Raw genomic sequence first — 21,789 nt, 5'->3', positions numbered from 1 at the left:
CTAAAATAGAGGATGCGGAATCTACTGTAAACTTTTCTTCATGATTTACCAAAATAGAGAATAATTGCTGTGCTGGGCAGGATAATAACGGGGTACCCTCAGGAGTTAATGAAGCGTGTGGGGTTCTTTGTCCCTTCGGTGGCCGCAGATGCCTGTGATCTGTGGGTTCCTGCATTTGCCGGGCATTTTTTCTCTCTTGTTGAGAGGTTCTTCTTGCTCCTAACAGTGAGTCTGCCTGGGGCAACCTGCTGTGGCTTCCTAGCCCAGCAGAGTGTGGGCTGGGAGCTGAGAGCCACGTTTGTTGAAATCGCTGACAGCAACAGCAAGACTAGGTTCACATAGTCACCCCTTTGCTTCCAGTCTCTTCCATAGGCAATGGGGGACCCGGTGAGCTCACTCACAGGTGGGTGTAAGGATTGAGAACCAAGAAGACCAAAGCCTCAGGGATCAGGGAGCTGACCCAGAGTGGGCAAGGCGGCAGGGAAGGCTTTGCTTTCAGGCAGACTCTCTCCAGGAGCATCCCCCAGCCCACTGTCCCCCAGACTGTTGTCCCCCAGTCCCCTGTCCCCCAGCCCCTTGTCCCGCAGCCTCCTGTCCCCTAGCCCGCTGTCCCCCAGCCCCGCTGTCTCACAGCCCCCTGTCCCCTAGCTCAGCTGTCTCATGCGCCATCCCCCAGCCCCTAGCCCCATGTCCCCTACCCCCCTGTCCCACAGCCCCCTTCCAGAGCCCTGATCTGTTAAGGAGCTGCCTGTTGTCATCAATAGAAAATAAAAACTCTCTTCTGCCTTCTCCATTTTTCCTCCCTCTTGGGTACCCAAATTAATTTCTCAGTGAATTTAACACGATTTTATTTTTCCCTTTGGATTCTGTTCAAAAGTGAATTTTTTTTTCTCTCTGGAAAGATTTTATTTATTTTAACTTTTTCACTATGAGCATTTTCAAACACAATATTAGGGAGAACAGAATAGTGAACTGTTACTTCCCCATCATTCATTTTACATCAGTTATCAATTTTTGCTGTTTTTGTTTCTCCTCTCCCCTGTAATGTGGAGGGCAGGGTGTGCAATATTTTAAAGCCACCATTATTTTTATTTCAGGGACACATTTTTAAAGGTTACAACAGATTATAATACCATCCATTATTGTCCACTATGAACCATAGTTATTTCTAGTCCTTCCAACAACCCTGTCATGTAAGTTATTCCCATTGTATAGATGGGGACATTGAGGTTCTGCCTTTATTTGCATCTAAGAGAAAATGGGCTAAATGATGTTATATTAGTTAGGATGCAGTTTAGGCTTTGGTAACAGAAAAGCCTCAAGGGCAGTAACCTGAATGACTGAAATATTTCTTTCTCTCTCATGTAAAAGTTCTACCAGGTCCAGACCATGTCTGGGGCTAGCCTGGTGGCCCGGTGGCCTGATTTACCAGGAGCCCAGGCTTCATCTGCCATGTTGCTCAGCTCCTCTCAGCGCCAAACACCAAGATGACTGCTCCGGGTTCCATCACTACCTGGAAGTGGAAAAGGGAATGGCTGAGGGTGTACCCATTCCCCTGAAGGGCTTCATCCTGAAGCTGCGCACCTAACTTCCACTCACCAACTCTGCCCGGAACTCACATGGTCACACCCGCAAGGGAGACTGGGAAATGTAGTCTTTATTTTGGGCAGCCTCTCGCCAACTGAAAACTAGGGGATTCTACTGTAAGTGAAGAAAAGGGGACAAAAAGGAGTGCTTTCACAGGTGGAATGAAGGGTTCTTTTGAAATCCAGGCTGTGGTTTTTTGAGTTCTTTATTTTGGGCTCAACTGTGGTCCATTTAGTAAATGTAATGTAACTGGTTAAATTAGGGATCGATTGTCCTTTGGTGAGAAACAGCATCACTTATTTAGTCCTTGTGCCCGTGGGTTTTTTTCTTGGTCAATTTTGTTGTTGTTGTTCAGAACATTATAACCCTACTAGTCCTTTAAAATGAAATTTACCATAACAGCCAATTTACATCATGTGATTTAATCCCACTGTCCATAATGGAGAGACCCCAATTTCATACTATCCCAGCCCTGCCATTAATGAGCTTGGATTCAGCTTTGCTCTTTGCCACCTGGGTGCATGTGGATGAACTTCTTATCAACTTTCTCCAAACCTCCTTTTTCCTTTCTACAGACTAGGAATACTGCTCTCAGCCTCCATCATTGTGAAGAGTAATTAGATGATGGCTGAAAGTTCTTTGCACAGTGAACACTCGACAAACTGTGTCTCTCCGGATACGTATGTCATGTGTCCCCCCAATCCTATCATACTTAATTCCTATCATTTCTAAAAAGAATAACTAAGGCATTTTATAGCATTTTCATGCCTGTTAATTTGGGCATCACAAAACCTTGAGAAATAGGTAGAGCAGGTAGTCCCTAATTTTCTATTTTCCTAGATTAGGAAATGCAGGCTCAGACAGATGGATTCACTTGCCCAGGGTCCCGTCTTCCTTCTTGACTGGATCCTTCCCATGTGCATTTAAACCTGCATCTTTTAAAAATTGAATTATAGTCAGTTTACAATGTAGTGTTAATTTCTGGTGTACAGTATTATGGTTCATTTATACATATATATTCTTTTTCATATTCTTTTTTATTATAGGCTATTACAAGGTACTGAGTATACTTCCTTGTGTTTCACAGTAGGACCTTGTTTATCTTAAACCTGCACCTTAAACAAATGACAAAACAGTCCTCTTTCCAACCCACAACCCCCGTGGCCACCCCCATCTCTTACTTTCTTTTTCAGTCAAGACACGCTGCCTCCACGTCTTCACTTCAATTCACTCCTCAGCCCACCCCACTTGACTTTCGCCTTTTTACTAAATTTGCCCCTGGCAAAAGCCTGACCTTAAGATCTCTGCTCCCTTTTACTCCTGCCCCAGACAATCTCATTCATTCCTGTGGTCTCAGATGCCAACCAGAAGCTCAGTGCCAGCTCAGACCAATTTACTGAGCTCCAGTCTCAACTCCTCTTGGGGTGGGAGTGGGGTACAGATTAGGAGAGCCCTTTTCACAAGAGTCTGGGTGTAAGACAAACAGACCATGAACCAGAGTAGGGGCAATAGGACTTGAAAGAAAATGATGAATAAGATTGATGCTTAGAAGGATTCGCAGGACATAGAGATCCAAGGAGAGTCAAAGGCGACTCTAGGATTTTAACACTTGGCTTCAGAGTTAATGCTGCTGATGCAGGGAGGACTGGAAGGGGCTGCAGTCTGTTGTATGCAGTGTGATGTGTGGTTGAAGACTTGAACCTGGGGTGAGGGTGGAACCTCTAAATGGAAAAGTCAAAGTGCCTTTTCCTTACAGTTTTCTCCTCCTGCGGAACCAGCTGCACATTCCTCCCCTCCCCTCCAACCAGGGCCATGCCATAATAGCACTGTCTTGGCTTGAGACAGTGGTAGATGGAAGGGAAATATTTTGCTCCTCCACTGGGGGAGGTCACTATCCAAAACCACAGTGATCCATGGGTAGAATTTTTTTAAAACCTTTATATAAAATTCTAGGCTCTTGAAAGTGTATCTAATAGGTTTTTAAAAGACATTCAGGCAGACGCATTTGTCCCTGTCAACTTAGCATTGAGCAGCACTGGACCGGACATAAGATCTGAACATGGAGTTATTCACCCCAGGGAGTTTCTCAAGGTCTCTTTCATAAAATAAAACCTATGATTCTACAATTCTAGGAGCTAGGTTTGGGAGCTTTAAGAAAATTGCTGAAGACTTCAACAACCTCTGAAAATTGAGTATCTGAAAACTTTCCTTTCCCTGAATTATCTGGAGAGACTGTCATTCACAGGTTTGGCCACACAGGGGCAGCATGCACAAACTCACCTTTTCTTAAACCGGCCTGGAGTGGCTTTGCTCTTTAGTTCCCACTGTCACCACCTGGCACCCAACCTTCACACTGCTGGACCTTCGTCACCTCATTCCCACGTGCAGGAACGGATCACTCGCTTTCTAACGCCCTCTGACAAGTTCCCTGAAGTGTGGTCAGTTAGCCGCCCAGTCTTCCTCCACATGTCCCCTGCTAACTCCAGTTTATCCCTTCTGACTCGCCTTGTCGCCCAAGCCCTAGCCAAGGTCTCTCCTGACGCCCACTTGGATGTTTTCTGACTGCTTTGCAGATCCCGGCAGTACCCGGTGCTGAGAACACAGCTACATCCATGGACAGGATGAACAAGGCAGAACTCCAGCAGTCATGTGGTGAGCTCCGTCAGATGGGCTGTAAGTTGCCACGTGTAAGGGGGTGGGACCCCAGGCAGCAGAGATTCTGATTTTCAAGAGACCAGGGGTGGCACCCAGGTATCTGCATTTTAAGAGCTATGGATAGTCCACTGACCAAAGTTTGAGAAACATTGACTTTCTGGCTTTTTGGCCTTGGACATGTTAATTAAGCTAAGTCTCAATTTTCTTTGCAGAAAATGAGGAGAATTAAATGAAATGCAAGGGTAAATGGGGTGTAAACTGGGTGCTTCCTGAGCACAAGGTGGTTGGCATTAGATGTGCTCACCAAATGCTGGCTTTTTCTTTCCTTGTCCTAGGGTGGCTGGGCTGCTGAATGGGTTTGGAGGTGGGTGGTGAGGGAGTTTCACGAGGTGGTTGTGTGTGTCGGGCTGTCACATGTGGTTGCACAACTCCAGGGGGTGCCATCCTCAGAGAATTCTCTAGAACCGTGGGAGACCCCAGTCCTTCACAGGACACAGAATGAAGACGTTTGGGCTGGGGGCTCTGGAGAGGAACTTCGGGGACGTAGGGAACACTGAGTGACACACCAGCTTTTTGACATAATGCTAAGTCTGGTTCACCTCCTCCGGCTCAGGACAAAGTCTAGAACCTTTCTAATAATAGGGAAAAGGGCTGCTAAGTTCCCTTGAGTCACTGTCTCACCTCTCACTCCCCTGCTGGCCTGAGTGAAGAGGTAAACCAGCCTCTATGTTTGGACAACGAAGTGGCCTGATGTGCCGATGGAGCGAGAAAAGGCTGCCCAGCTTCTATGACTATTCTTTGCTGTCCTATGGTCCTGGCTATGACAGCGCAGGGACTTGGTCCATGGTGTCCAGGCCCCTGGACCAGTTCTGCCAAAGTCCCTGGAGATAGTAACCTGATAGTAAAGGGGCTGGGCCCCTTACTACTTGGAGAGTCAGAGGGACCCAGATACTGAGAGGGTGGCAGGCAGCTGGCAGTCTCTGGCTCTGAGACATACCTGGGGGTTAAGAGGAACGCCATGCCGAAGTCTGCAAGTGGAGAGGAGGGAGGAGGGAGGGGTGGTAGGAACTGGGGGCTCACCTGCTCACGGGGGGCGCAGAACGGCAGAAGACCCGACCTGGGGCCGGGGGATGGCAGAGATGGTCCCCCAGGTGGGCGCGCGCAGCTCAGGGAATCGGCGGCAGCGTCTATTTCAGAGTTTATGGTAAGAGGCTGGAGCCGGCACACGCTCAGCACCGCAGACAACACACCCCACCCTTTAAGGAAGTGGGGAGGCGAGCAACAGGGGTGTGGTTAAGTCGGAGGAGGAGAGGGGAAAACACAAACCTGTCAGCGCTCTTACTCAGCGGAGGCCTCGGGAGTCGCCGAGAACCCCGTGAACAGCACCCCTCACCTGCCCGGCCCCCGCCGCACCTGTGCCGGCCACCGTCCCCGCCGCACCTGGCCGAGCCGAGGAGCCGCCGCCCGGACTGGCGCGTCCCTGCGTGTGAGTCCCTCCCGCGATCGCGGCTGAGCGTCCGGCCAGAAGTTGGAGGCTGGCCGAGGTGGGAGGGTTGGGGAGTGACTCCGGGATTATGGGGACCCGGCCGGCGCCGGCGCCGGGAGTTCCTGGAAAAGGAGCCACGGAGGACCCAGAAGTGGGAGCCGCGGGCGCGGGGAGCTCCCGGCAGGGAGCGGGCTTCTATTTTTGGAGTGAATTTGAGACTAAGGGGTATTTCTCCCTCTTGGTCCTCTTTTCGGATTCAGACGTGGGGTGGGGGGTGTGGAGGGAAGGCTGGGGGATGATGAGAGGGCACGGAAAGGCCGCCTGCCTCTAAAGGTCAGGCCAGAGAGCTCTCAGAATCCAGCTTCAACTCCTGCCTTAGAGCCCCTGCCCGCGTCCTGCTCTCGCCCCCTCCCCGAGCCCGGCAGCCCGGCCCACCCTGGTCACGTCCCCACGGACCCCCCTCTGCTCCCCGCAGTGGGTTCCAGCCCCGAGACGGCACCTTCCGAGTCAAGCCCAGACGGACGTCACAGAGCTCGGCAGGGGGTAGTGGCAGAGCTCTGAGGGGTGTGTGTGTGTGTGTGTGTGTATGTGTGGCGTGCGTGTGTGCGCGCATGAGTGCGTGTGAGCCCGTGTGTGGCCTGGGGACTAAACTTAACGCTCGCCGCCTCGCTGAGTCTTTGTGAAACTCCTTTGCAATATGCTCATAAAGGGTTAAGTTCTGTGCCTTCTCTGCCTGTCAGGCTGTGCGTGGGCAAAGCCTTGGGTGGGTGAACAGGCAACATATGGGAGATGTTCTGAGCCCTCCGAGGCCCGCCACCTGCCCTAACCCTCAGCCATCTGACACTCGTGTCTCCCCACACCCCAGACTTGGAGCTCAATCCATTGAGGCTCCTCCAAGGGGCTGGAGAGGAAGAAGAGCAGAATTTTGCACACAGAGCGGGCATTGGCCAGAGGGGGTAGGAAACCAGAGGAAGAGCTTTCTCCGGATCCATAACTGGATGTAACTGGACATGAGCCCTGGGGCAGTGGGTGCGAAATGATCACAGAAGGGGCACGAGGAGGCCCCTCCCTTGTGGCCGAGGAATGCAGCCGTGGACCTAACCCCAGCCTTTCACAACTTCTCTGGGGGGAGGGCGAATTGGAGGCCGAGATGAAAAAGTGAGAGAAGATGGAGGGAGGGAGGGAAGTACTCACATCCAAGAGACCAGCTCTGCCAGGACACTCTGCCGTCATTCCTTCACTGAGAAGCATTTGCTGGGTTCCTACCTGAGGCCGGGTGCTGGCTCTGGGGGAGAAGGGGGGGGAGCAGGGAGGCCACGGTGCGGGGAACCCAGCCCCTCCGTGAGCTCCCCGGCAGTGCGGGGAGTGGTGGGAAGGAAAGGGGCAGGTGCTGACCAGCCCAGGGCTGGGGGTTGTGGGAGGAGCCGGTCAGGGTGTCCAGGAAGGCTTCCTGGAAGAAGTGACTCTAAGTGGCAACCTGAAGGATCAGTAGAATGAGCCACGGAGGGGAAGGGGAGCAGAGCAGCCCAGAGCACAGCAAGTGCTGAGACCAGAGGCCAGAAGCAGCATGATGCACCCAGGAAACTGAAAGTAGCCATGTGCTGTCAGCGCGTGGGAAGTGCAGGGCGAGTTGAGAGGTGGAGGGCTCCAGGAGGGCCTGCTCTTGCTGCCATGGCAACTCCTGTCGCTTGGGACCTGGAGCCAACAGCCTCCAATTCCACTCAAGGGCAGCGCTGCTGGATTTGGCAAATGAAAATGCAGGACACTCAGATTTGAACTGCAGATGCGCAATGAATATTTTTCAAGGATAAGTATGTCCCATGCAATATTGGGGGCATACTTATATAAGACATAATTCACTGTTTAGCGGAAATTCAAATTTAACTGGGCGTCTGATATTTCATCTGACAACCCTCCTCTAGGAGAAGGAAGGTTGAGGGCGCTCCTCTGCTGGGCAGGGAAGGACGGGGTGCACCCAGGCACCAGGAGTCTCAGCACATGTTCGCTGGTAACCAGCCCTCCTACAGCCCACTCTGGGGTTCCTTCACTGATTGGCCCTGTTATTTCTTGAAAAACCAAAAGAGACCCCCAAGCCCCATGCATTCCTTGGTCTTTGGAGCTGGATGGACCTGGATTCAAATCCCAGCTTGGCCACTTGCTTGATGTGAGGCCTCACAGAAGCCCCTTAGCTCCTCAGAGCCCCAGAATCTCTCTTCAGAAATAAGGACAAGAGTATCCATTTGTCCGGATTTTGGGGCACATCCGTAGTGATGCACGTGCGTTGCCCAGGGAGGGCTGAAGAAAAAGTGGTAGATATTCATCTGCGTAACATCTTCACAGGGGTAACCAAAGCCACATTCCCCAAGTGCTTGGGGCTCATGTATTTCTGTTTATATTTATCAAACACTCGGAGGCCCCAGAGGAAATACATGGTGAGGGTTAGCTCCTGAGCAAAGGAGGAGAGCCGGGGTCATTTCTTCAGCTTCGCCACTGACCTGCTTCCCAGATGACCTGCTTCAAAGGGAGGAGGTACCCAGCTCTTCTTCTGGAGGATGGACAGGGCCTGGAGGAGGGGGCGGTGGGGGGGAGGGGGTGACTCAAATTAAAATTAACTGAAGGGAAATGTGAATGAATTAAAAGGGAGAATCCACGCAGGGAACTGTATTCAGTACCTTGTAATAGCCTATAATGAAACAGAATATGAAAAGGAATATATATATGTTTGTATATAACTGAATCACTGTGCTATATACCAGAATTAACACAACATTGTAACTCAACTCTGCTAAAATTAAAAAATAAAAAATAAAAAAGGATAGGCCCAGGATCCAGGTAAAACACCTAGCACAGTGTCTGACTCAGACAAACATGCCTTAAAATTTAGCTGTCAATATTCCCATTTTTATAATGAGTGCCTTATTTGAAAAATAGAGCTCAGGGTAGGTGAAGTAAGGGTGCCTTGTTTTGACTTTAAGGGGGGCACTTGTGAGAGCGAGTTAGGGGCCTCCTAAAAGGGAACCAGGTGGGAGTTAAGAATCTGTTAAGAGAAAGAGGAAATGGAAAGTGTGTTTCCCTTGTGGGAACCGTTGGGTTAAAAATGGTCCCTCTTTCCAGTGGCTAAATCTCCCCATCCCCCTGCCTAGTGAAACAGTTTGTCCCCAGCTCTTTAGAGCAGCGTTTGCTAAACAGTGTTCAGAGAAACTCCGTGCGGTGAGGTAGTTACAGGGGTTCCACTGGTGAGATGTTCAAGTGAGCCCGCACTCAGAGATCTGTCATGTGTATTTGTATGATCAAGGCTGTGATCATGCAGAAAAGACACCTGTGTCGCTGGACTTACTAGCATTCTCTAAGTTGACTACAGACCCCTTGTAGTGGGTTGGGGGCGGGTACCTAGTACCATCTCAAGGGAAATAGCACTCCACATCTAGGGACTGTTAATGTGGGTGCAGTTCTGGGACCAAGCCGATCTTTCCATGGACATTATTATTCGTCTCATAACTCTAGTCCATATAGACTCAGCAGTGTCCAACCTACCGAAGATCTTCAGGGACTGAGTACCGTGTGCCCCGTCCCAGCATCGCACATCCCTCATGCACACAAACCCCTACCTGTGTCAGCCTCCATCTCCCTACTGCAGCCCACGCCCGTTTCCCATTCAGAGGACCCTGGGGAAAGTATGTCTCTTAGCACGTAGCCCTCCGCGGTGATGGCGGCAGTGCTGTGTGTTCTGAGCACTGCTAAGACAAGTCCAGCTGAGGGAGAGGAGGGGAGGGAACACACCTTGCGTGAGCCCCGCGTGGTTGGTCTCCTGATCCCTAGTTTTCTCCCTGCCCCAGGAGTCACAGGCTTGGGACCATGTGGTCCTGGCCTCCCAGATGAATGGAGCTCTCAGGTAGTCACGTGGCTGGAGTGGAGATGGACAATTGCTGACGTGCTCAGGCAGAGAGGGTGGTAATTAACAGACATTCCTGTTGCTTGGTGGTCCAGTGGTCCAGTGCCCAGACTTGGTCGGTCAGCGTGGGTTCCAGCTCCAGCTCTGGGACCCTTTGGGGTGGCTTACCTAAGTTTTGTCGTCCTCTCTTCCTCATCTCTGAGATGGAGATGACAACAGGGCTTTTCGTGAGAGGATACCAGGAGTCATAGTCAACATATGAACCGTCGCGAAGGCATGGGCAGGGATCTAACAGAACTGACCCTGCTGAGCCCGCGCGGTTGCCAGGAATCAGGGGTGGACGAGACAGGTGGGCAGGGCGCTGGGGCGGCGAACATTTACCAACTTGTGTGGACTGTTCCAGTACTGTCATGTCCCAGATGGCCTTATGCACCAGCTTAATAGCCTTGACTGCATAAAACATTCAGCCCTGTGCAGGCACACAGTAGGCATCTGACAAGTGCTAGCTCTCCTCACGGTTATTTTTATATTTAGAGTTAATCCAAGCTGGTGGGGAGGGGCAGAGGATGGCTTCTCGCGTGGGCTCTCTCACAGACACATGTGACATACACGGCAGGATTTGCTTCCTGCCCCAAATCGGGGTCCCCCCGCCCTCAATTCGCTGTGTTTGTGAACACCCAGGCCCCACTGGCTCTTTAGGCAGTAAAGAGATGTTCTGCCACTGCCCGTCGGACCCTGGGGTCCCCATGGTCATCGAAGGTGCTCAGACAGCTGACAGGCAGGAGAAAACGGTGGCTTCACTTTCCGGGATCTCAGCACCCAGCACAAAGCTCTGAGCTGTGCGAGGGGGTGGCGGCGGGGGAGGGGGCAGCCTTTGAGTCACTCTGCTGTTTCCCAAGGTATAATTATTACTCACGATGACAGTTCGATTAGGAGAGCAGACTGGAGACTGCGTATTCCAATGATGCACTTTTTACCTAGATGGATGGATGGATGAGAGGGCCGGGTTTTGCTTCCGAGTGACCCCCAGGTCGCCCATGGGTGGGCTGCAGACCCCAGCTCTTACCTTTCCCAGTGCTCAAGGCAGCTGGTCAACATGATTAGAACTCAGATCAACCACCGCCAAGACCGTGGAAAGGGAGCCTTCCCCTTTTCTGTCCTGGTGACAGCTCACTAACATTTTCCTCCTTTCCCATCCCCTTCTTCCCATTTATGTCCTGAAACCCACCCACGCAGAACCTGGCACCATCACTCACTAGACAGGCGCTCAACAGGATGCCCTCGCCCAGAGTTTGGAGCTTGCCACTCGGTTTAGCACTCTTCTGGTGACCTCGTCTCCCTTTCAATAGGCCAAGTCTCCCAACAACTTTGAGGGCACCAGGACTGCAGTCTGTGGCCCTTCCTTCTCTGAGGGTCTTCCAACTGGCTCTCTCAGACTCCCCAGCCATTACAATCCCACTGGGACCCACACAGGCCCTGGGGAATTCTGCCCTGAGTTTGGGTTTTGCTCTTCAGGGGGAAGGAGCACCATTTCCCCCTGTGAGAGAGCAGTTCCTTCTCTGGTCCTGGGCACTTGGAGCATCCCATCTTTCTCTGGTTTCTAGTTAATATCATTTGCTCTGCCCCCTACCTCCTCCCTAGCCTCAAGCAGTATCTCCCCAGTGTTTTGGGGACCATTTGGAATGAGAACCCAGCTCCTCTCTTTTCAGCTCCAGTACATTCTCCACATCCCCAGTTCCTGCTCTAGGCAGCTTACTAGAGATCTGATACTCCGGTACCTTTGAGGATGCTCTTACCAGCATCGGTTTATCTTCTGTCCGCTATTTACATGGGTGCTGGGCACTGAAACACAGCGATGTCCATCTAGGCCATCGTAAGTGGCTGCCCCGAGCTTAAGTTCCCAAGCCCCCAGCCCAACACTGGCAGTTCGTCAGCGTGGGTGAGCGGAAAGGAGACACGGCTCTGGTTTAGAGTCTTCCGCTTGCTAGCTGTGTGACTTCGAGCAAGTCGCTTCACTTCGCACATTTGAAAATGAAGACACCACAGTGCACCCCTGCGATGGTCGTTGGGAGAAACACTTGCCTTGTGTGAAAAATGCCCCATAAAACACTGTCAGGCAGGACCCCTGGAAAGATGAAGAGTTTCGGGTCAGAAAGACATGAGTGGAGCCTTGGTCTGTCACTCTTGCTACGTTATGGAAGCCCTCAGAGCCTGAGTTTTCTCATGGGTGACTCATTCTCATTCTCCCACCTCGTCACTCACAGTATAGTCTTCTCTCCCCAGGTTTGAGGGCCTATATCCTCAATGAGTTTACAGTCTGGTAGGGACAAGATACATAAAGGTAAATAACTGTAAGGCAGGATGGGGACTTTGATGCCATAAAAAGGGGCACCAATAAAGTGCTATGAGGTCAGAGGACGGAGAGAATTTTTCTGTCTGGGGAGTCTGGGAACGCTTGCTGGAGGAAGTGGCATTTGCAAAAGTTCTCAAAGGATGGCTAGGGTCTGGCCATAGAAACTTAACGTGGTGGTTGTCATCAAAAAGTGTAAATAAAAGGGAGGTGGGAAGGCATGGTTTGAATGACTCATTTTGGCTTGAACCAAGAGTATCAAAGGGCATTAAAGATAAGGGTGGGAAGTAAAGATAAGGCTCGAACATGGTGGCTGAAGGGTTTAGACATCATTCTAAGGCTGTAGGGAGCCACTGGACTTTATTCTGAAGGCTGCAGGGAGCTGTTGAGATATGAACTTGGGCAAAGGGGCCATGATCAGATTTGGGCAGCAGCATGTAAAGTGAATCAGAGAGATTTTGACCTTGCAGGAGAAGCATGTCGGAGGCCAACATAACAGTTACTGTTTCAAGAGTCTGGGAAAATTATGTAGTTCAGAATGATTTGGGGAAAAAAAAAGAAAACAAAAAAAAGAGAATGATTTAGGGGTCCTGGAGAGTATCTGCTGGTAACTGGAGGCTTCTATGTTCTCTGAGTTAAAATTGGTCCTTAAATGAATTTCAAAGATGTAGGATTTATGGGCGCATCAAATTGTCTAGGTTATATAAGTAATTTGCCATTCGCCTTAATCTTCTGCCGTGTTCTTGGTTCCCGTGTCAGCCCTCTCTCGCGGACCTCGTCTTTGGGAGTTATGCACAAAGTGTTAGCCTGTCTAGAGGTCTAAAGGCTACCTCTGTACAGCAGCCGCCCTGAGAGTCAAGGAGGAACGTGTACTTAAGTCTGCCTCCCCCTTACCCACCCCCATCAATTCAGACAACTCCTGGGCTGCACCTCTCGGCTGACCCTCCTCCCTTGCTCCAGCTCTCCATTTCCAAGAATCTCTAAGATGTTTCTACTTGAGCAACTCATCTGAAATGCTTTGAAAACTAAATTCATCGTTTTCTCCCACCGCACCGTCTCCTTCCGGCATCCTTCCTGTTCGGCAGCTGTGGTTCTCCTATACACAGGTCAAACACTTTGGTGTTATCTTCCCTTTCTCCTCTGCTCATGTCGGACCCATCACCAATCCTACAGGTTCTTTCTTCATGCCTCTCATTCTTTCCTTCCCTATTCCACGCCCGAGTCCCATTGCCTAAACTCACCTGGGGTTACCTAAGTGTCTCTCCTCTTCTTATCTCTAGTTTCCTGAAAAGCTTGTGTGTCTCTAGGCAAGTCCAGATCCCTTACATTGACTACTCAATGCCCTCTGTAATCTGACCTTCATTTACCTTCTAGCCTAACTTCCCCATACTTTCCAAACTAAGCCCTACACCCCAGCTAGCCTGGTCTACTCTACTCCCCATCAAACCTCTGCCCAAGTCCTTCGTCCTGCTAGAATGCCAGACCCTTCTACCTTCTTCAGTCAGACTTCCCTGAGGCTCAGATCATGTTCCATCCATTCTTTTGTTCGTTCTTCCAGATGCCCTCAAATTCCTAGGATTGGGGCTTCCATCTCCCTCCTTCTCTATACATTCATGCCTGGTTCCCCAGGGCCAGATGCAATCTTCCTTCATTCCCTGTGCTGGGCTTTACAACAGCAAGTTGCAACAGAGCAAGGACCACATTCTCCCCCTGGGTCAGGATGCTCTCCTGTCTCTCAGGAGAATGGAGACTTCCTAGAGCCCAGAGATTTAGAGCAGGAGCCAGATCATCCCTTTCCTGAGCTACTCCTGTATCTCAAATCCCTTGGATCCTTGTCTGATTTTTGCCCCGCATCCACCTGCTTATTGAGCCTGTCCCAGCCAGGCTGAAGCACAGGAGGCAGACAGGGAGTAGGAAAAAGTCAGGGAGCCTTAGTGGAGAGTGAAGTCGCTTTGGGAATACGGGAGAGAGATTTGCAAGGCAAAGGCTGGCAGTTTTTAGCAACCTGGACTTCCATTCACCTGCGCGCAGGCCTCGGACTTGCCGTGGTGGCTGTACTCTGAGCTGTCCAGAGGGTGGCCCTCTGTTGTCCCCAGTGTGACCTCTGAAACTTCTCCCTCTTTCTTTACCTGACTGTCTCTAGAAAAACCCTCCCTGTCCCTATTTGCCAAACACTCAGCACCAGCCTGTGTCCCAGGGAGAGGTGTGGGGACAGAGAGCGCTGCTCAGACCCAGGAAGTCACTACTCTGTCACTGCCCTGCCACGTGACCGTGGGTGAGTCACCTGGGTGGGCCAGTTCAAGCCTCAGGGTTTTCATTTGTACAAGAAGGAGGTCTGGGGCTTTTTAGTTAACTAGTGGAGAGCTTTCTTCAGCGAGGATCTTAGGTGTGAGCCCAGCATGTAGACCAGGTAAAAGTGGACCTTCCCGGGGTCGGAGTGGGGACGGCAGGTGCCTGCCAGGCCCTCGTCCCTTTCCGCAATGGCCCTGGGCCCTCCCCGCATCCCCGGGGGCTCAGATCATCTTGGATCCTTTCAGGCCTCCAGTTCTTGAGGTCCACGTTGTTCATGGGTCTAAACACACATAACTGGAGAATGGGTCCAGATTCAGGTGGATTCAGTAAAGAATGATCTCGAGGTAAGGAATCCAACCTCAGGCATGGGGTGTGCACGTGCTGGGAGTGAAGGGGGACTACGTGCATGAGAGCCATGGGAGAGGATGTCTAATGTTCATCTCTGAGCAAACGCACACGTTTATGGGGAGAAAGTCCAAGCTTTCACGTGAGCGTCAAGGAACCTATGGCCCTGCCAGGTATTGAGAAAGACCCACAACGTATTGTAATCAGTTTTACAAACTTTTCATAGAAATGACCTCCAACGTCAGCTCCATTCTAATTCAGACGAACTAGGCTGTAAGCTCTGTTGAGGTCAGAACCATGTCTGTACTAAGCGTCAGATGGGGGATGGTACCTAACACACAGTCAGCATCTGGCACATACACGTGCGCCTGAGCACACGCATGCCTCCCAATAGCGAGGGTTGTGTAAAAAAAAAAAAAACAGCTAATGTAAATATGTAAACATTTTAGGGTAACATTTAATATGTGATTTTAGTGATGCACATTTTAAATCACTTACTATATAAAATAATACATTCAATTTAAAATATGGCTTTTCGCCAACTCTCCCTGTTCACGAAACAGTCAACCCTTCCCTCGCATCTTGACCTCAGTGTCCTTCTCATCACTGGAGCCACTTTTTGAATCAGCTGTCTGTGTTCTGGCCTATACCTTCAGCCCTACCGTCTAAAGAGAGTTGGCTATTTCTTATTTCTCCAGAAGATGCTTCTTTGGTTTTTTAATAACAGCTTTTTGGAGATAGAATTAACACACCATAAAATTCATCCTTTTAAAATGTACCGCTTGGTGAATTTTAGTATCTTCAAAGGGTTGTGCAACCATCGCTGCTGTCTAAATGCAGGACATTTGTATCACCCCACAAGAGACCTCATCCCATTAGCTCCTTCCCCTCTCCTCCCCCCAGGCCCTGGCCACCACTAATCTACTTTCTGTTTTTATGGATTTGTCTATGTTGAACATTTCATACGAATGGAGTCATGCAATATCGTGGTTTTTCTGTGACTGGCTTCTTTCACTTAACACAGTGTTTTTACAGCTTATCCATGTTGTAGCAAGGACATTTTTATTGCCAGTTAATATTCGATTGCCTGTGTGTTCCACATTTTACCGAACCATTCATCCATTGGTGAACATCTGAGTTGTTTCTACTTTGTGACCATTAAGAATAATGCTGGTGTGAACATTCATGTACAAGTTTCTGCGTGGACATAGGTTTTCATTCCTCTCAGTTATATACCCAGGAGTAGAACTGCTGGGTGAGACGACAACTATGGTTAACATTTTGAATAATGGCCAAACTGCTGTCCACAGCAGCTGCACCATTGTACGCTCCCACCAGCACTGTGTGACGACAGTTGCAGTCTCTCCCCATCCTCATCAGCGCTTGCTACTGTCTGCAGTTCTGATGTTAGCTATCCCAGTGGCCATGAAGGGGCAGCTCCTCGTGGTTGTCACTTGCATTTCCCTAGTAACTAATGACGCTGAGTATCTTTTCAAGTACTCATTGGCTGTTCGTATGTCACTTTGGAAAACTGTTTAATCACATCCTTCAGAAGGTATTTCTTTTTGTCCACAGTGGAGCTACTTAGTGTGTTGCTTTTTAAAAAAATGATCTTTTGTAAAATTCAGCACTTATAATTGCAAGACTGTAACCCCAAGAAAAGTTACTGAATCTATATATAAATTATATATATATATTTATATATATATAAATATATATATAAATTATTCTAAAGAGCAGACTTATAATTACAAGTTGGAAACAAGACACTGTATTCTCTGTTGTCTGGACTATCTTTATCATCTTCTTTAAATCTGGAGAACCAGAGTCTGCCTGGCTTCTGGAGGTGGTTGAGAAACCCCAAGACCTTGCAACACGACTGCAGGATTTGATCCAGGGTTATAAGTCGCTGGAGCCGGACTTCCGGGATGTGATATGGTACAGATTCTTCTCAAGTCGGCCCTGTTCAGGCCCCTTCCCACCGGCGGGAGGGCTGACCTGGGGTGTCTGGCGCGGACGGGGTGTCTTTCCGTCTTTCCCCGTCCCTCCTTGGGGGTGGGACAGTCTGGCCATCTCACAGACTGTACTCACTAGTGATGCACCAGCAAACTCCTCAGAGAGAGACGGCTCCTGCCCTTCCCAGTTTCCCCTCCAGCCTCCTCTTAGGAATACACACGTGAGCTGGAGAGTTTGGGGTAAGAGTGAGGGAAAGAAAGAGGAAGGTGGGCAGGCCAGAGGAGCAGGTTGGGAGCGGTGGCCAGACACGCGAGGAAGTGCCAGACATGGGCGACAGCTCGGGAGGTGGCCCCTAGAGGCCCAGACCCCAGAAGGGGAAGCAGTGACAGAGCGATTGCTCTTCAGAGAGACCTTGCGGTGGCCACAGAAGGGCAGCCATCGTGGAGACTGATGGGGAGGCTGTGAGCAGCTCGGGGAGGCTGGATCCAGCTGGAGTCTGGTTCTGCCAGGCATGTGTGCTGGGAGTTGGGGTCGGGGAGCCTGGGACCTAGAAGGGGAGAGTTGGCGGGGCCTGGACCCACTCCGTGACTGATGGTGGTCTGGAAAGGAAGTAAGGGGGCAAGTCTGGTAGATCAGGCAAAGTCTGGATCCCTTCCTAGCACTTTTGTGAGTTCCTAGGTGGGGTCCCCCGTGCGGCAGTGACAGCGACCGGGAGAGCGAGTCCTTCCTTCGGAGCAATGACAGGACTGAGTCTAAGGTCCTCCCTGGCAAGGGGTTCCCTTGGTGTTAAACCTCTGCGAGGAAGGGAAGTCTACATTCCTCCTCCTGGAAGTGCTGTTTCCGTATGTAAGGCTGAGGGACTGTGGCTGTGACGGGATGAATCTGCAGCTCAGCTCCCGCTACGCAGCCCCTCCCTCGGGCCAGGCGCCGTGCTGGGCACTGGGGGCACAGCGCTGAGCAAGGAAGCGTCCTCAGGGTCAGAGCCGTGCGGGAACCACAGTGAGAGCAGGTGGGCTGCCCGAGGATGGCCCAGCGCCGCGGAGGCGCAAAGGCCAGGGCCGCCACTGTTACCCGGGGGAGGCTAAGGAGGCTTTACAGACGAGGTGATGCTGGGAAGGGTTTTGAAGGCCGGATAAGAGTGTACCAGGTAGAGAAAGAGCAGGGAGATGCCCTTGCAGGTAGAGAGCACAGCGCACTTAAAGATAAGGCATCAAGGCATGTGGCCTATTGGGGAAGCTGTGATCAGCTCAGGGAGGCTGGACCTGGCAGCACCGGTGGGACTAAAGCTGGAAGGCTGCGGAGAGGCCCTTTATTGTTGGCGCTTAGCACTGGACTTTGTTCTCCAGCAACAGGAAGCCCCAGGACAGATAAGATAGCATATACATGGGAGGTACAGCGAAAGGCGGTTTTAAGCAGGGAAGAGAATCATAGTTTTGTTTTGGAAAAGAGGATTCTGGCCCCAGGTCAGAGCAGCTCTCGTGCCAGGCAAGCCCAGACAAGGTTTTGGCTCAGAGCCTCGTAGACAGGCATTTCTGGGGCGTGGCTGAGGGTGGCCAGCAGTGCTGTGCCCATGGCCCGGAGTTCCTGTCATTGGCTCGGGTGTTGCAGCTGCTCACACTGGTGGCTGGTCAGAGAGGTTGGTGGCAAGGGCTGGCCCCCGCTTCCCGTTTTTCTCCCTCTGTACATCCACGTGCAGTGAGGAGCGGGCAGAGAGGACCGAGAGGGGCTTGACCAGATGCACAAGGACCAGCCTGCCTTCAGTGGGGAAGTGCGGAGGGTGAGATGTTCAGGCTACAGGAATGGGGAATCTGTGAAGAGGAAACCTATTGCAAAGCAAGAGGGCAGCCAAGCATCCTTTTTTGCCCCAAGAGTTGGAATAAGGTGTTTCACAGGTGTTACGGGGATAAAGGATATTCAGGACCAGGAGACTCTGGTGGAGGGAAAGGGAATTCACACAGCACAGACGCTCATGTTCTGCCTTCTCCGAGCCCCCCTCCTCCCAGAGCTCTTGGCTGTACCATCCATTTGTGCCAGGCACATGTTATCTTGAGATAAAATTATTTTTCACAAGTACATGCCTTGCTAAATGGAATGGAGGAAGGCGGGGGACCTTGTCTCCTGCCCCATGTCTCCCGATCGGATTCCCCAAATTGCCGGGATGTGACGCTTGTGCTCAGTAAACATTTGTTCAGACTGAGGAGAATCTGGGGACAAGGGCAGAGGGAAAAGTGCTTACTTTAGAGGTGGTCTCCACCACCTGTGAAGGTAAGGGGCGTCGGGGGGGATTCACATGAAACAAGATGTACACAATCTCACCAGCTGCTAAACAAGATGGGTGGGCAGAGGACTTCCTGGCTCCAGGATGCACGCACTTTGCAGAACTTTCAGGGTGGAGGCACCCAGTGTAGCAGAGAGTGGATGCTCCTGGAACGTCAGAGCCACCAGAATCACCCGGAGGGCTCTGCAAACACTGGTTACGGGGCTCCGATGCCTTTTGCGCCTCTGACAGGTTTACAGGTGACGGTGTTGCCGCCGGCCTGGGGACCCCACTTTATGTAGAGACGATTCTGTTACTTCGGGGTGTGAATGAGAGCCCTGGGGCGCTGTTTGCAGTCAGACCCAGGCAGACGTTGCTTCCTTTTCAATTTTGTTTGTTTTGTCCTCAGCACTTCCAAAACGGTTTTGATGCCTAGCCTGGTTGAAATACCTGCTCTGTGCCCGTGGACGCTGACATCCGGTCCCACTTCTCATCTGTCCAAGGCCCCCTGAGAGCTTGCTGGACTTCCCGGTCTCTGTCCTCTGTCCTCTGTCCTCAGTCAGGACCGACTCACCTGGGCTTCCCAAATCCCCATCTCTCAGCCCTCTGCAGGCCCTCACGCAAACACCCCCTCTGCCTTGCCCTTACCCCTGCGCCTTCATCTCACCATCCTCTCTGTCCCCGCGGCCCTCTCCCTGACTCTGGGAGCACTTTCCTTCTGCCTCATGTTGTCATTCATTCCGTGTGTGCTGTGTCTTGCTCAGCATGGGCTGCTGTAACGAAATTGATTGGGGGGGTAGGGGCTTGAACAAGAGTCATTTATTTTCCCCCAGTTCTGGAGGCTGGGAGTCTGAGGTCAGGGTGCCAGCACGGTCAGTTTCTACTGAGGGTTCTTTTCCTGGCTTGGAGACAGCTGCCTTCTTGCTGTGTCCGCTCATGCCCCATGTTTAGTGAAGAAGAGAAGGGGGGAGCTCTGGTCTCTCTTCCTATTTTTTTTTAAAAATAATCTTAATGGAGGTACCGGGGATTGAACCCAGGACCTTGTGCATGCTAAGCATGTGCTCTACCACTGAGCTATCCCCATCCTTTTCTCTTCCTCCTCTTTATGAGGACACTAATTCTGTCCAACAGGGCCCACACTTATGACCTCATTTAACCTTAGTTACTTCCATAAAGGTCTTATCTCCAAATATAGTCCTATTAGCAATTAGGGCTTCAACATATGGATTTGGTTGAGGGAGCTTGGTGGACACAAAAACATTCAGTCCATAGCATCATCTTTCCCAATTAGACTATCTGTCTTGGCGGTCACAGGCATGCTGCTTGTGCCCCCCTCAACAGGTACCAGGGAGGTGTTCCATCAGTGTGGATGGAATCACAAGTGAGCATCTGAAAAAAATGAAACAAAACAAAACAAACCAAGACCTGTTTACTTTGGCCCTTACCGACCCCTAGTTCTTGAAATGGATCCACAAAGGCTGAAGCGATAGATGGAGAAGAGAGGGCATTTGCTGAAGCCCGTCCGTGAGATGGCATGGCTGGGTGCCAGCCTTGTCAATGGACTCATCAGCCTCGAAAATAATTTGATTACTAACTTCTGTGGCTCAGGGAACTGCCACCCCCAGAGCTGTATTAAGAATGTTTTCCTCAGACAAAAAATGCGCTGTCTTTGGCATGTAAGTCAGCCTCAGGAATTTCATTTTATGATTGATCCTTCTTTTTCTTTCTTTTCTTCTCTCTCTCTCTCTCTTTTTTTTTTTTTTTTTGGCTCCTTCCTGTACTTCTTGCAGATCTCCCAGCTGACACAGAGCCAACCCTCGCTCTGTCCCTCTTCAACACTCAGAAAACTTCCAAACAGAGTTGCTTTCCCCCAACACTGTCCTTCCGTTCTTGCTCAAAGAACTCATTCCTCTCAGATGCAGCCACTGAGGTTCCCCAGGCTGGTGGTCTCCCCTGACCTCCAGACCCCACAGGAATCACAGAAGCCCTGAGTGACCCAGATACATCTCTGGGGACCACTGCCCTTTGCAGTTTATTACAACTGTTTAGTGACGAGGTCACCCTAGAGGAGACCCACGGTTTGCAGATGTGCCTTGGACAGTCACAGCGTATCTTCTCCATGGAGGCCCTCTTGGTAACCTCTTTCCAACCTATGCCTTGTTCATTAGCCTTGTCCCTTGCATTCTGGCCTTTCTCTCTCTTTTTTTTTTTTTTTTTTTTTGACTCTGAGTGCCATGACTAAGGGAAAATGGCCTGAAGTTGGAGAAGGGACTCCCCATCTTTCACTTCTCAAGTAAGGGCAGTTCCTTTGTTTGTGCACCATTCTTCCCCTCCCCCACCCCTCCCCCACCTCTTCCCCTCCCCAGCACAAGCTTGAGCCTGATATTACTGCTCCTTTAAATATGGAGCAATCGAGTCTCCCCGAGAAGGCAGAGAAACAGCTGGCGGCTTGCACACAAACAATCTCGGTCCGTTGGAGGCGCAGCGGTCAGGATCCCGGGCTGCCCAAGGTGTGGCTCCGTACTCCCCAGCCACGTGACCTTAAGCCCAGTCTCAGCCTCCAATCCTCAGCTTTCCTACCTGCCAAACAGTAATAATGGTAGTGCTTTCCTTAAAGAGCTACTGGGAAGATTAAAGAGAGAATATACTTGTGGATGTAAAGCCCTTAGCCTGGTTGCGTTGCACACAATAAGCCCTCGATCCATTCAGCAATTATTCTTATCAGTGGCGTCTCTTCCTAGAAAACAGAAATGTGTGTACCTGAAACGTCAGCGGGGGCCCCTGCCACTTGCCTGTCTGGTCACGCTTGGCCGAAATCCCAGCTCCAAGCCCACAGCTGCCTGAGTCCTGCCCCATGATCTCTGTGGGTTCTGGACTCACTTCCTTGTGCCTCTGGCCGCCCCTGTGCTGTCAGGTCCTGTTCCGTCACATCACCTCCGGCACAGAACTCAGCCCCTTCGCAGTTCCCG

At 50.9% G+C, this 21,789-nt stretch overlaps 1 protein-coding gene and 1 long non-coding RNA gene across 10 annotated transcripts in view; one reads left to right on the top strand and one right to left on the bottom strand.

Annotated features, from left to right (window-relative positions):
* Nucleotides 1-21,789, top strand: part of PTK2B (protein tyrosine kinase 2 beta) — a 127,791-nt gene that overhangs the window by 5,900 nt on the left and 100,102 nt on the right. For 8 of the 9 annotated variants that reach the window (XR_004316418.1, XR_004316419.1, XM_032470970.1 and 5 more), the window contains exon 2: nt 4,161-4,239. Coding sequence is in view for 6 of the 9 variants with exons in the window: in XM_032470970.1 (XP_032326861.1) it covers nt 4,200-4,239 (40 nt within the window). In the remaining 3 variants the exon portion in view is untranslated. Of the gene's footprint in view, nt 1-4,160; nt 4,240-5,519; nt 5,729-21,789 lie in introns of those variants that run through there. The other variant, XM_032470968.1, reaches the window with a different exon arrangement.
* On the bottom strand, nt 913-5,702 carry LOC116660786. The gene is made up of 3 exons (XR_004316420.1): nt 5,569-5,702; nt 5,323-5,429; nt 913-1,513 (listed from the first exon to the last, which is right to left on the bottom strand). It is a non-coding gene; the product is annotated as an uncharacterized LOC116660786 (long non-coding RNA).

The sequence above is a fragment of the Camelus ferus genome, chromosome 31 (genome assembly GCF_009834535.1).
Source record: "Camelus ferus isolate YT-003-E chromosome 31, BCGSAC_Cfer_1.0, whole genome shotgun sequence".
Classification (NCBI taxonomy): Eukaryota; Metazoa; Chordata; class Mammalia; order Artiodactyla; family Camelidae; genus Camelus; species Camelus ferus.
Note: the sequence above shows the minus strand (reverse complement) of the source record. Positions and strands in the feature narration are given on the sequence as shown.